General features: G+C 44.8%; 1 protein-coding gene across 2 annotated transcripts in view; it reads right to left on the reverse strand.

Annotated features, from left to right (window-relative positions):
* Nucleotides 1–14,365, reverse strand: part of EGFLAM (EGF like, fibronectin type III and laminin G domains) — a 107,417-nt gene extending 93,052 nt beyond the window's left edge. The window contains exon 1 of one of the 2 annotated variants that reach the window (XM_028748927.2): nucleotides 13,766–14,365. In XM_028748927.2, the coding sequence (XP_028604760.2) occupies nucleotides 13,766–13,877 (112 nt within the window). In that variant the 5' untranslated portion in view covers nucleotides 13,878–14,365. The remainder of the gene's footprint in view (nucleotides 1–13,765) is intronic. The other variant, XM_028748928.2, reaches the window with a different exon arrangement.
* Nucleotides 14,366–15,150: the final 785 nt, after the last annotated feature.

The raw sequence follows: 15,150 nt of genomic DNA on the forward strand, positions 1-15,150 counted from the left end.
ATAAAGGGGTGAACATACAATCAGGGCATATCTGGATTGCGAACATCCTCCCCTGGTGTGTTGCAATTCCTTCTTAGCTACTGAGATTCATTCCTGAGAAGCTTGGAAGTTAATTTTGAGGCTTTGCTGTGTGTCCATTATCTCTAATACAAAGTTGCTCTTGAGTGCCTTAATATGGTTTGCATTTTCTTTACCTTGCCCTGTTGTAGTTTTAACATTAGAATATTTTGTTATGGGGAAAACTGCAATGAGCTAGAAAGTGAACAGTGTACAGTTTAAGTTATCCTAAGGGAACTGTTCTCTCACTGCCTGCACACAATTACAGCACTATTAAGCCTCATTATTATGATTATTGTGATTATTATTACACATGGTGAATGCTGTGTTTTTCAACTACTTCAACAAACCATCCAATGAGATTTGGAAAGAATGCGCAAAACGGCAGCCGAGCGCAAAGCTAAAGTGAAGGAACAGCATGAATATTAAGCAATGAACACCACTGGCAATTATATAGAAACACGGTGGAAATAAGGATAGAAATATTCAAGTCTTTGGGGAACTTAAAGTCTATTTCACTTATTGATATAGCCAGATTCCTGACAGCTACAGTTTCATTTTGCCCTTTTTAAAATTGTGCTTGACTTCCTTTTTCCTCATCCATAATGCATTTCAAATATGACTATAAATAAATGTTCAGAATGAGTCCAGCAGTCATCAAGAGGTTTCGAATCGGACCCACAAGGGTTTTTGATCTTGGAGTTTAATTTTAGCAAGCTGCATTTGTGGCATTTATTTTTACAGCTGATTTCCCCCCTCCCCCCACCTTCAGAAATAGATTTCTCTCTGAGTCGCTTGTTTCTTGGGGGTTACAAAATTGATCTGTGTACGCCAGCAAGATTCTGAGCAGAAGAACTTATTTTGGGGGGGGGGGGGGTGAGCGAGAGAGAAACTATAAGGTGAGCTTGGCTACTCCTTTTACTCCATCAAGCCCTTTCAAGGTCAAATCTCATTACTGAAAAGGGACTAGTTTTATTGCCACTCTCAATTTGACCTTTTCCAGATGCAATTCCTGCATTAACTCACTTTGTCTATCAGTATTAAAAGAGCAAACCAGGGAAGAAACAGTCCTTGCTGTCTTGTCTGTCGTCCGCCCACTTCCTTTTGATGTCTCTGTACATGAGATTTTTCTTCTTGTTGTTGTTGTTTAAAAGAAAGTAGAAGCAGAATCTCAAACCGAGGCTCACAAATAACATGCAGATTTTGAAACTAATGCAAAAAGAAAAAAAAAACACCCAAAAGCAATTACCTGCACTCATTTCAACATCTCTTTCGCCTTCCTATTTGTTATTTGTGAGGAAGAAATAAAATGCATTGGGCAATTTACATTCAACAATTATTATTTTTCAGAATTAGGTACTACCTCTTCACTTGTTGCTGCTTTCCCCTGTGTCCTGGGGCTGCCAGGTAAATGATAGGTGCCTTTCATTATTTTTTTTTAACCATTCAACATATGATAAACAGCAGGACTGAAACAGAGCTGCATAGCTACCTAAACGATCTCTGTACTCAGCTTATTGAAAACGATATTTCACAGCAGGGACTCAATCGAAGCCTTCTCAGAAAACCCCACAATTCCAATAGCCTTTGGAATAGTGTAGGTGGGATTTAAATTGCACACGACTGCAGTTTCTCTCCTGGGGTTTAGCCTTCCCTAAATTGAGCTGCATGTGGGGGAGACGAGGGCAGGTTGCAGCCCCCATCTGCAAAGAGTCTTCTAAATGTTTTTCTGCCACTCATAAGGACTTCGCTGGAAGCGGAGCCAAGAAGGTAAACAAAGCAGAAACAAAATTAAAGACAAATAGGAGAAAACAGGTGTCTTAAGGGATAATGGCTCCAGTAGATAAGTGCTGTGGTATTATATACAGAGTATGCAATGAAGCAAACCTCTGCAAAGAAGGAACACACACACACTTTGGCTCTGCACACATTACCAGTTTAAATTTCAGCTTTTCCTAAATTTGGATTGAAGCTGGCACGAGGAGAAATGGATAGCAGAACCATACAATTCTACAGTTGGAAGAGACCTTCGGGGTTATCTAGTCCAACCCCAAACCCCCCCCCCCAAGGCAGGAATCCTTTATAAGAAGCTGCTTTATGGGCTCCTCCAGACTAGTGTTTTACTGCAGGTGTTTTCTGCTACGTGTTTTTGACACAAGAATAGTGCCTTAGTGGTGGATTTATTCCGCTTTAGTTTGTGCTGCAATGCTTGCCCAGGGCTGTCATGTTATGGTTGTCCAGAGGAACTACAGTGCGATGAAAGCAGAACATTTCTAGTAGGAAAAGTTATGGGATTCCAGCAGGATCTTATGGGACACACACTAATTGGAAATGAAGCAGTTAGACTGCTCCCCAAACATCTGTAGGCACAAACAGGGTTGCATCCAATGTGAACACTTCTCAGAGTAGAGCCTAACTTTAGTCCATTACAGCGGTACCTCTGGATGCGAACAGGATCCGTTCCGGAGCCCCATTCGCATCTTGAAGTGAACGCAACCCGCATCTGCGCGGGCCACAATTCGCCACTTCTGCACATGCATGTGATGTCATTTTGAGCAGCTGCGCAAGCGGCAAAACCCGGAAGTAACACGTTCCATTACTTCCGGGTCGCCACGGAGCGTAACCTGAAAACACTCAACCTGAAGCATATTTAACCCAAGGTATGACTGTAGTTGCAGTGGGTCTACTCTGAGTAGGGCTGAAACTCAGTTAAACTAAGGATGGCCACCAACCTGGATGATTTTAAAAGAGGATTGGACAAATTCATGATGGACAAGACTGTCAATAGCCTTTCCAGACATCCTTTTTGTGGCCCATTCATGATGAACAGATAAAGCAGATGGACAGATAAGTCCACGTCAACACAAGCCCCTTCTCTTAAATATCAGACCACCCCAAGAACAAAGGATGCTGCCCTAGGTCAGGTCACACTGTATGTCCACCTTCTAGTGGTGGCAGAGCGGGGAAGACCTTTTCTCCTCACTTCTTTCCATGGCAGCTAGTCTGCGTAGGCCAGTTGTGTGCTTTCAAATAGGTTGCCACTCCCCTTTAAGTTCCCTCTGTCCCTGGACAGGAGAACTTTCCAGGAATCTTAAAAGGGGAAACAGAGAGAGCATCCAGCTTACCTTTCTCCAGAGCCCAAGGTGGTTGAATTTTCTCTGCCCAACCCCACTCATATTGCCCATGACATAGCAAAAATCATGACTATCTAGGCACATGAGTCTGGCAGTATCCCTTGGTGTGAAGATTATTTAGAATAGGAAAGGCAGGAGAAATGCAAAACCAGAATGGTACTTTAAGACACACACATTCAGTTTAATCCTACTGTGGTGCAGTGGGTCAGTGCATCTAACCAGAAGGTTAGTGGTTCAAGCCCATACACGGACAGCTATGGGCAGAATTCCTGCATTGCAAAAGGCCTGGGCTAGTTGTCCCATGGAGTCCCTTCCAATTGTATGATTCTATTAATTTCAGTGACTTACAAACAGGGCACTGGTCTCCTCATGTGTAATCCAGCAGTTTTGATGGCCTGACACCTTTGGGAAGTTGGGAGATGGGTTATCATAGTGTTAACTACCATTGGATTCCTCTACCTCCCTGCCAGATGGGACCCATTCTTGTGATTGACAGCAAAATGACTTCACTGCTAAGATAGGATGGAGGGAAAAAAGAGATACAGGGGCATCTTAAAACTGATAGGTGGCCATAGGCAAGCCTGTGTTACAGCCCCAAACCATCTCTCTGACTTACAGCAACACTTTGACATCAATCAGCTAACATATCTTTTTTTAGTGGACAATGCTCAAATATGGGCCTTTCCCCTCCTCCCCACAGAAGTGTATTTTAAATATATCAGAAGCTAGAGAAACGTTAAAAGCAGTTTCTCATTTGTCCCTTTATTTTCCTGCCTGTCTCTGCAGCTGATGGCCATTTAATTCACAAACACTGTCCATCTCAATTATCCTAGTATTTACTGGCATCTATTGAGCTAACCAGGGATCACAGAGCTAGATCCTTGAGGTCAGGCCAGTAAAATTAGCCATCTGTCCAATAAAAGCTTTAAGCTCAGCCTGCTCTTAAGTATTATGCCTCCAACTGTGCTGTTTGCACAACAGCAAATGACCAACAATATGACTCGGCTTATAATTTTGTTTCTTCCTTTACACTATTGTTTGACCAAAACATTTTTTATAAAGGACCTGAACTTTGCAAGCAAGTTATGCCCTAACGAGCAAAATAGGCCAAATTTACCAGACTGGGAATAAGGCTTGATACTCTGGATAAGCCAAATTATGATGAGCTCAACTAATACAAACTTCCACTGAAATACAACTGTCAATCTGTAAACCTATTACTCTGGAGTAATCTCACAGAATTGGAATTCAGAGTGACTACTCAAGCTTGCGATAAGCAATTTTAACTGCCATTATTTTCCTTGGTGCAGTCTGTGAGGTGTCAGAAAAAAGAATACAGTGGTACCTCGGGTTAAGAACTTAATTTGTTCTGGAGGTCCGTTCTTAACCTGAAACTGTTCTTAACCTGAGGTACCACTTTAGCTAATGGGGCCTCCCACTGCCACTGCGCCACTGCCGCACAATTTCTGTTCTCATCCTGAAGCAAAGTTCTTAACCCAAGGTACTATTTCTGGGTTAGCGGAGTCTGTAACCTTAAGTGTCTGTAACCTGAAGTGTCTGTAACCCGAGGTACTACTGTAAGTAGCAGCTCTTTACAACCTCACATTGGGCAAGGTGTGTGGCAGTCGGGAGGAGAGGAGGTTGCTGGGAAAACAACTGAGAAGGACCTGTCATTATCAAGCTAATCCCATTCTGAGATCTCTGAAAAAGGTGTACACATTTTGCAAAGCATTGTGGCTGGGTTGAAGAAGAAACCTCTAATTCAGAAACCATGCATTTCAACATCAGACCAAGGACCCCTCTGGGGCATTCAGCAATCGCCAACTATGAGAAACTCACTATGAGAACTATAGAAACTCAACTATGAGAAACTCACAGACAATGCATAATGGAGCAACTTTGCTCTCCAGCAATTAGGAGTGTGTTGCTCCTCTGCATCATTAATACCCTAACTCCAATCTCCTTGCATGGATCCTTGCCTGGTAATACAATTCGTGGTGTGGGTGATGCTGTGGTCTAAACCACGAGCCTCTTGGGCTTACCGATCAGAAGGTCGGCCGTTTGAATACCTGTGACAGAGTGAGCTCCCATTGCTCTGTCCCAGCTCCTGCCAACATAGCAGTTCGAAAGCATGCTATGGCATAAATAGGTACTGCTGTAGCGGGGAGGTAAACAGCGTTTCCATATGCTCTGGTTTCTGTCACGGTGTTCTGCTGCCCCAGAAGCAGTTTAGTCATGCTGGCCACATAACCCGGAAAGAAGTCTGTGGACAAACGCCAGCTCCCTCGGCCTGAAAGTGAGATGAGCACCACAACCCCATAGTTGCCTATGACTGGACTTAACCATCCAGGGGTCCTTTACCTTTTTACCTTTACCAATAAAACTTCCCTGCACCCGAGCCCTTAAGTCCTTGCACCAGCATTTCATGTTAACTTGGGGCCATTTTGATGCGGGTGGCGCTGTGGGTTAAAGCCTCAGCACCTAGGACTTGCCGATCGAAAGGTCGGCTGTTCGAATCCCCGCGGCGGGGTGCGCTCCTGTCGCTCGGTCCCAGCGCCTGCCAACCTAGCAGCTCGAAAGCACCCCCGGGTGCAAGTAGATAAATAGGGACCGCTTACTAGCGGGAAGGTAAACGGCGTTCCGTGTGCTGCGCTGGCTCGCCAGATGCAGCTTCGTCACGCTGGCCACGTGACCCGGAAGTGTCTGCGGACAGTGCTGGCCCCCGGCCTATAGAGTGAGATGGGCGCACAACCCTAGAGTCTGTCAAGACTGGTCCGTATGGGCAGGCGTACCTTTACCTTTACCTTGGGGCCATTTTACATGTTGCCACAGTTTAGATGTTTATGAGATTCCATGGTTTCCACAGTAAACCCTCCTTCCCTCAACTCTTTGATGCACCAAATGAGAGCACTGGAAGAATCCACCTCTGGTTTTAAACTAAACTGTGGTTTCACAACTTGGAGAGCTATGGTTTGCTTATGCTATGGTCAATAAAAACAGGCCGTGATCAAGCTGTGGCTTAAACCCTTGGCTTTTTGGCACTCATAATTTAAGCAAAACACAGTTCTCTGAGTTCACACATCACAAGGAACTGTGGCTTATTTAAAAGTGGAAGTAGAAGTTTTGATCTAATCCTCTGGTGCATTGAAGATAAGAGGAAAAGCACAAGGCTGTGTATCAACAATGAGCTGCCATCAATCCTGACTCTCTGCCAAGAAATCCTGTTTAATACGCCTGTTTGCAAATATGTGTTTGTTTAATTCACACTTTTTCATATTAAAGTTTTAGGCTTATGTATAAAAGCATAATGTGTGATAGTACTATATTACAGGAGATTGCTGTCTTTCCTGCAGAGTTCTTGTGTAGAATTTTCACAAACTAATCACTAGGTTACATCAGCCTATTAAAAAAATGCTGTTTTCATGCAACAGGTGAGTCTTTCCTTTCCCATTGCAATGCTATCACAGCTACTGATGATTGACTGATTAACTGTCTTCTTTTTAATCAACCACTTAGTTATTCCAAGTAAAAATTAAACTATTTCAAGGAAAGTCAAGTATATTTTTTTAAAAATCCTCAAAGTTTCTCTTAATATCATAAACAAAATGCTTACTATGTAGAAAATCATCCTAAAGACATTAAGATATAATCTTTCAATTCATAGTATCGTTGATTTGAACATGGCCCACTCTATCCCTTCACTCAATTCAGGAATATGAATATAGGTTATCTCAGCACCCCTTCACAACAGAGGAATCCCCAAATAGAATCCAACTGAAATGCATATTTTATCCTGCAAATTAACGAATGACCCAGTTAATTACACTGACTGATCCATTAATACTTTTGGCTCACTTCACGGAGCCTAGGATTTGAAACTAGCAGAAGTCACAAGCAAACAGCACACTGACCGGAATGCCATAATTTTTACATTTCAGAGGGATGGTGTAACAGAAAAATAATCATCTTGCAGCACCTTAAAGACAAACCAATTTATTGCAGCATCTGCCTTTGTGGACTAAAGCCCTCTGCGTGAAATGTAACCTCAGCTGGAAGGAAGCATGTATGTATAAAGGGGGAAAACCCAAGGCTTAGCATGAACATGTGAGTATGTTCCCTGAAAAGGAGGTAGAAGCCACTTTACTCCCCTTCTAGTCCTGCTGCTGCTATAAACTAAGCCACGGTTTGGGTTAGCATGTCATCCAAACCTGGATTCATGGTCTGTCTAGAGGAAACAGGAGGCTGGGTTCAGACAACATGCTAAGCCATGGCTTACCTCACAGCAGCACAGCAGAAGAACTGGATGAGTGAAGCAGCCTCAATCTCTCATATAAGAGCTTGCGCAGTCACACTAAGCCACAGTTTGTGTGTACAGAACTTAATTCATTCTGGAGGTCCGTTTTTAACCTGAAACTGTTCTTAACCTGAAGCACCACTTTAGCTAATGGAGCCTCCCGCTGCCGCCATGCCACCGCCGCACAATTTCTGTTCTCATCCTGAAGCAAAGTTCTTAACCCGAGGTACTATTTCTGGGTTAGTGGAGTCTCTAACCTGAAGCGTCTCTAACCTGAAGCGTCTCTAACCTGAAGCGTATGTAACCTGAAGCGTATGTAACCCGAGGTACCACTGTACTGAGCCTGTGACATCCCTGCATGAAGCAAAGCTTTAAATGTTCATCGTCATCATCATCATCATTTTATTATTTGTAAAAGAGACCCATCTGACTGGGTGGTTGCCCCAGACACTCTGGGTGGCTTCCAACATATATAAAAACACAATAAAACGTGTTTTTTTAAACTTCCCTATACTTCCTAACTAACTAATGTATATATTTCTTTAAACCACCATGCTCTTATGCAGCTCTCATGCATTCAGCTTGAGCTTGCAAAGATGTGCCCAGTGCAGTGGGCCCCCAAATTGGCAGTGACCTAATGCAGTGAGCATCCTCCTCAGATGTTTCATCAGAGCCTGCATTTTGCCTCCAAATCTATTCATTCCGAGTGCAAAGATCATTTTAATCTGGCTCTCTACTATTTCAACATCAAGGACCAAACCCCGTGCCCTTGATCCCTATGCAAAAGACTCACTGACGTCAGTAGGGATTCTGCTACAGATCAAAAGTAGTATTAGATTCTGAAGGCCTTTTATGTATCCTTAAGAGTCTCTTTCAAGAGCCCCAACGAAGTTTACACAAACTGCCCGTCCATGAAAGCCCCATCTTTATGCTTTAAAGGAGACGCTGTACATGGACATGAAAATCCTCATTGTTTAACATCCCAGATGCTCCAGGGTCCAATCCTGCAGTCACCAAAGCACAGGCCACTTAAACCAGAGTGTACGCATCATGTCATCCAGTCTGGACCCTCAGATGATCAATATGATTATGTGTGTGTTATGTGCAAGTATTGAGGCTTAAAAGCAGGGCTTGATTTGTGCCAGGGATCAACACAGCTCAGTCCATGGAACTTGGGTTCAAAAAGACGTTATTCGTGTGAAGCAGCAAGGCAAAATAGAACGTTTCTGAATATATACAAATGTACACTTTCTTCCATCCCAATAGGTGGCTGTTGCTAGACTGCACACGTCTGGGATCAGGAGGTACGACCTGACTTCCAAGCCAAGCACTTAAAAAGAAAAGAAATTAAGCACTTCTGAATAAGCCCATGCAAGTGGTCCCTCTCAGTCTTCCTAAATGGACTGCAAATCCAGCATGCTACTGAAGACCAGCTGTGAAACAGTAAGAACAGGAAAGGGCTTAAGTGGTCCAAGGTTCTGCTCAGGTGGAGAAGCGCATATGGGGCCTTCACACTTCTGTCAAACAAGCAGCCAGCAGGAGCATGGTTAGCAAGCATGAATCCTCTCCCTATTTGTCAACACATGAGAGTCATTTGAAACCCTACACCCTTTTTAGGAACTTCATATGAAAGTATTACAGCACGTAGCTGATTTAGGGCAACCATCAGGGCACCAACAGCCATTATCCCAATCTTTGTCCTCTTCTCAGGACAGTGGTACCTTGGTTTGCCTACGTTTTGGATTACAAACACGTCAAACCCAGAAATGCATGTCCCAGTTTGCAACCTTTTTTTTTTTTTGGACTACAACCTTTTTTCTTTTTAATTTTTTCTTTTTTTGGATTATGAACAAAAAAAATTGGGAGGCCCCATTGGCGAAAGCGCGCCTTGAGTTACAACCTGTTTTGGTTTACAAACAGACCTACAGAACGGATTATGGTTGTAAACCAAGGTACCACTGTACCTATTTGAATATCTAACACCCAAAATAGTTCACTCTTAAAAAAAAGTGGGGGGAAATGACTGTCCCACTGAACAGGCCTGTAATCAAATGGCTAAGATTGAACATAGTCTTTTGGAAATGGGAAACAATCAGGGTAAATAAGTACAGTACTGATTCCCTGAGAAGGGGTTAAGTGTGTAGGCTTATTAATTGTCCAAGGTTTTGCACAAACAGCAAAGTCTACTTGTTAGTCAAGAGACATTCTCCAGCTTTAAAACATAAACTTGCCTTATGTTATCTGGTGGGCGTTTCACCAGCAATAATACTAATATTGCAGCTGCATGACGGGGTGTGCTAACTGATGGTCTCTAGGGAAATTATAGCAAAGTTTGGACTAGACGCAGAAGCCTAGAAGCCTCGTAGGCTGTAATGTGAGCGCATACAGCAAGGAAAGCATTATACAGTGGTACCTCTGGATACGTACACCTCTGATTGCGTATCCTTCGGGTTACGTACACAGCAAACCCGGAAGTATTTTTCCGAGTTTTGCCACGCGCACATGCGCAGAAGCACTCTACGGCACCATGCGCATGCGCAGAAAAAGCACCTCCAGTTGCAAATTCCTCGGGATCTGACCAGAGCTCCGAAACGGATCCCGTGAGCAACCGGAGGTACCACTGTACTGAGTCAGACCATTAGTTAAACAGCCTTCCAGGGTCTCAGGAAGAGGACTTTCCCATCATTGGCTACTTGATCCTTTTAACAGGAAATGCTCAAGATTGAGCATAGGACCTTCTGCATGCAAAACATGTGCTCTACCACTGAATCATAGAATTGTAGTGTTGAAAGGGACCACAAGAGTTATCTGAATCACTTAACAAATGTGGAGAAGTTATTATGTGTCCCTCCCTTCGCAGCTGCTTACAAAGTATCCAAACAAGTAGTCTTCAAATGTCTCCATAAAGAAAACAGAGAACTTGCATTATATTTACTGAAAGAAGCTGATGGAAAAGCAAGAATGTGTGAATCTCAAGTTGCAACATAGCATGCTTTTAAGTTGCATAACAGGAAAGAGTTCTTATATATAAGAACAGGTAAGCAATGGACCAAGTGGTAGAATTCCTGTCCATAGTGAAGGGATTTCAGACTATCCCTCAGGTGTTTAAAGGATGAATGAAGGTCATGCAGCTTAACTTTGTACCCAACAATGTAAGGTAAAGGTAAAGGGAACCCTGGCCATTAGGTCCAGTCGTGGCTGACTCTGGGATTGCCGGCACTCATCTCGCTTTATTGGCCAAGGGAGCAGGCGTACAGCTTCCGGCTCATGTGGCCAGAATAACCAAGTCGCTTCTGGTGAACCAGAGCAGCGCACAGAAACGCCGTTTACCTTCCCGCCAGAGCGGTACCTATTTATCTACTTGCACTTTGACATGGTTTCGAACTGCTAGGTTGGCAGGAGCTGGGACCGATGAACGGGAGCTCACCCCGTCGCGGGGATTCGAACCGCCGACCTTCTGATCGGCAAGTCCTAGGCTCTGTGGTTTAACCCACAGTGCCACCCGCATCCCAATCACCCAACAATGTACCTAATGGCCAAATAAACACCCCATCCATTTTGCACATGTGAGAAGGGTGTCTATCTGCATGCCAACACGAATGCATTGAGCTCCTGACCCAGTATGGGTCCTCCCTCATATGGGGAAGGTCTATAAGAATGGATGTCCTAATTCTCCACATTTGAGTCCAAAGTGGAGATGCTGTCTGAATAAGTAACAGGTGCATCAACAATACTGCACTTCAGAATAAGCATATACTGGTGCCATACACAAGACTGCTTTGTGAGCTCACCTGAGCTCAACATTTCCCAGGTATAGTTTAAGTCAGACCACTGGTCCATCCAGCACAATATGGCTGGGCTCCAGATGTTGTTCAACAAAACTACAGCTCCCATGCCAATGGTGAGGGATGAAGGGCGAGTTGGCCAACAACATCTAGAAGGCACTAGGTTGGCTAGCCATGGTGTACACCATATGGTGCGGAATATCTTGCCCATGGACCAAATTTGGCATTGCACGATCTGGCCCACAAAGCTGTTTACTCCAAACAATGCCCATCTGCCCTACATCTGAAATTACATCTGATAGGCTGAGCAACTGATTTTGCCATGGGAAATTTGACTGCACTGCCCATCCCTGCAAAAAGCAGCACTGAAGTAACCACCCATCAACTGCCAGACAGTTAACCCTGCTGGATTAGTTGTGTGGCTTCCATAGGGCTGGCATAGCTCCTTGTGCTGTGGTTCCCAAGCACCTGGCAACTAGCTGGCTATAGGGTGCTTGGGATGTGTTGCACAAGTCACACAGGCAGGTGGATGGGAAAACCCAGCTGACAGAACAAGAATGGCACCTGGTGATTGGCAGGAAGGTTGCCCCACACACCTGTCGAAGTTGAACCATGGGGGTGGTTTGGCAATGCCAGGTCCAAAAGGGTTTTCAGTGACTGGCAGTAGCTCTCCATGCTGGGTTCCTAGACCTACCTGCAGATTTCAGGGGTTGAACCTGAAACTTCTATGTAGAGCATTGCTCTACCACTGAGACATAACTCCAAAGAGTTGGGCTAGGCAACGTCCATGAGATACCTTACTTTCTAGCGGAACAATCTACATTTCCGAAGTCCTACTAGTTCTGTTAATATTTCTATTTGCCTAATCGTCCCAGACTTTCTGTTGCTATCTGCAAAAGGAAACACTGATTGTACGGAAGGCGAGTACAGAAGCCCTATCCAATTAACACACTGACATTTTGTACAATAAGATGACAGAGAACCTAATACTAGGCAGGCAGGCAGGCATTCACATCAGCTATCACTTTTGAAATGAATGAAACAGAATAAGGGGCATCTCTCCCAAGAGCTTGTGTTACACAGACTCCGTTTAGCAGGGAAACAAGTACTGTAAGAGGAAAAGCAGGTGGTATAATGAGCCTGTCTTTAATGAGAGGGCAGGAGAAAAAGTTAATTTTTAAATGGAGTATCATGAACCACTAAAATATTAATCAGCCAGGTACTAATGCTTCTAACACCCAGAGCATTCTCGCTTCCAATTAAAGGAGAAAATGACAAATAACTTTTGACAAAAAAGCCACTTATTTTTAAAGCAGAACTTGCTAGCTAGAAAGAAATCAGCTGGAGTAAAATGGACCAGACCACAGAGCAGGGTTTCTGTTCCTTTAGCAACTGATGTCAGGAAGAAATTCAACAGGTTCAACTTTTTCCACAAGAGGGGTGTTGATGGAGAGAAACTTACCTGGTTGAATTTCTGCCTTACAAAGACTCAGCTGTTGTTGTTTTTAAAAGGCAAAGGAGCACCACTATGGGGACAGAGGACCGGAAAATTACAAATCCCTTCAACTTTTCTTTCTAGTAAAACATCACATTGGAGTAAGCCTGACTTGTCTGTCTGTCTCAAAGCTTGATATAAACTCTGAACTAACAACATATTTTCCCAGTGTTCGCATAGATCATTAATACCATAAGACACATCTGCTAATGCCTTTTCTTTTTAATGAATTTTAGTTAAAACCATAAACATACTCTTCCCCCGGGAGTCGCTGATGAACTCAGGAATATTTTTTTTTTTTTTTTTTTGGGGGGGGGGGATGACCTAAAACAAATGGATGTTCTTTCCTGCAATTTGCCTCGGCTCCTTTTTCATTTGTTTTACGCGTAATAAACCGGGGGGGGGGGTGGAATTTGTGGGGTGGGTGGGGAGAAAGAGATGACTCGTCCGATTGTTCTTTTCCCAACAGGAAATGGAGAAGCTGCTTTGACAATATGGATTAAATAATGGTTCTTTTAAAGGCATGGAACCCCCCCACTCCACCCTTTGCTCTCTTCCCTCGCCAATGCCTAGTAATTGAGATCACATGGACTCTGTCTGAACTCTCAGCCGTTCTTCGGGGGGCTAAAATGAAAACGAAACCCAAAACAGTGGCTTCCCCAGACCGCTAAGATTTACGCAGCGGGAGCTGGTGGTGGCGAGTAGGTGTGCGAGGATACGGGATAGAAGGAGCTTAAGTGCGTCTCTTAAGAGCGCGCGCGTTACTTGGCAGGGCGGGGGAGCCCTTTATTTTTAATTTGTTTTTATTTTTAACTTTTCCCCGTCCACCCACCACCTATGCGCACCACGCGGCAGGGCCAGCGGGCGCGTGCCTGCGATTCCTTCGCACTTTTTGGATCTTCCCAAAAGATGCCCAGGGACTCAGCAACGAGAGAGGGCACTGGAGTCGGCGAGAGTTTGGCGCGCCCCTCCTTTTTTCTTACTTTTCTTTCTTTCTTACCTTGCCTCCTTGGGATGTTTCTTCTGTTTGCGGTTAAGAGTCCGATGCAACAAGCCAGCAGGACCCAAAGCAGGCGGCGGGAGCTGCAGCGAGACCGGCAGTGTAAATCCATTTTGGCTCAAATCGGATTGGCCCGTTTCCAACAAAACACACCGGCTGCGATGTGGGGGAGAATGATTATGATTTTAAGCAAAGTTTGAGCAAGTTGAGCAGAGCGCGCTGAAGGGCTGCCTTCGCAATCCGTGGTAACGACGCTCCAAAAGATCCTAGAGATTATGGTAATCGGGGAGGAGCTTTGTGCTGGGTTGCAAGCGGGGGCGAGGACGACCAGTCGCGAGTCCGGCGTCTGTGGAAGCCAGACGGCTTTAAGTGGGTCTGGCACGGAGCAAGCAGCACGGTTTTTACGCACGCAACAGGGCGGGGACCTGTCCTTTGATGGGATTAGAAGAATCCCCAGTAATGCGAGGGCGCACAGCGACTCTATAACGAATGGATGAGGCGCCTCTTAACTGCCTATGCACACACACTTGCGTCCCACTCCGCCCCCGGGATCGTCTCTGAGAGGATGGATCCAACAAGACGCCCACCTCCCCCCTGAGGAGCGATCCAGCGACGCCCCCCTGCGGAAGATGATCCGTCGCTCACTGCGCGCCGCAACGCAGCGCGCATTTCCAAACGCTCACCGCGCAAAACGGCCGGTTCCCTCTCGCAGTAAGAGCAGACTCCAGAGCCGTTGGCCGCCCTTTTCACCACCGCACCCGGCTCTTTCCCCGAGCCCCCCACTTTCCGTGGCAGGGTCCCTTCTCCAAAAACACGCCGCCTCTCCTCAAACGTCCCCTTAGATTTCTCCTCCGCTCCTCCAACTGGGGAGTCGGCTCGCTAGTTTCACCATAGAACAATTGACAAATTAATGCCCCCTCCCTACTCTTCATTTGAAACGTTCCAGTTTCAAAGGGTTATTCATGGGCGTAGCCAAGCTTTTTTTTTGGGGGGGGCAGGCTTTTTGTTAGGGGGCAAAACCTCAGTTTGATACGTGTTTTTATTGATTGGGGGAGAGCTGCCCCTCCCTGCCCCCCTTGGCAACGCCCATAGGGTTATTTTAATTCATTATTTTTATTTAAATATGTATCCCCCCTTAGGAAAATAAACAAATCCAAGGTGGCTAACGATTTTTAGGACCATATGACATTTACCTTCAGAATATTTTTTATTTATTTTTTTAGTCTCTCTTTCCAGCTTGTAACTCGGAAAGGTAATGAGACTTGCCCAAGGCTGCTTGTGGAATCCAGTGGCAGAAGTGGATTTATGTGCCTGGGTTTTTTAAACCACAGTCTCCCAGAGCCAAACCAAACTTCTCAGAGAGGCTTTCATAATAGTCTACCCCC

This window comes from Podarcis muralis, chromosome 11, assembly GCF_964188315.1.
Source record: "Podarcis muralis chromosome 11, rPodMur119.hap1.1, whole genome shotgun sequence".
NCBI classification, from domain to species: Eukaryota; Metazoa; Chordata; class Lepidosauria; order Squamata; family Lacertidae; genus Podarcis; species Podarcis muralis.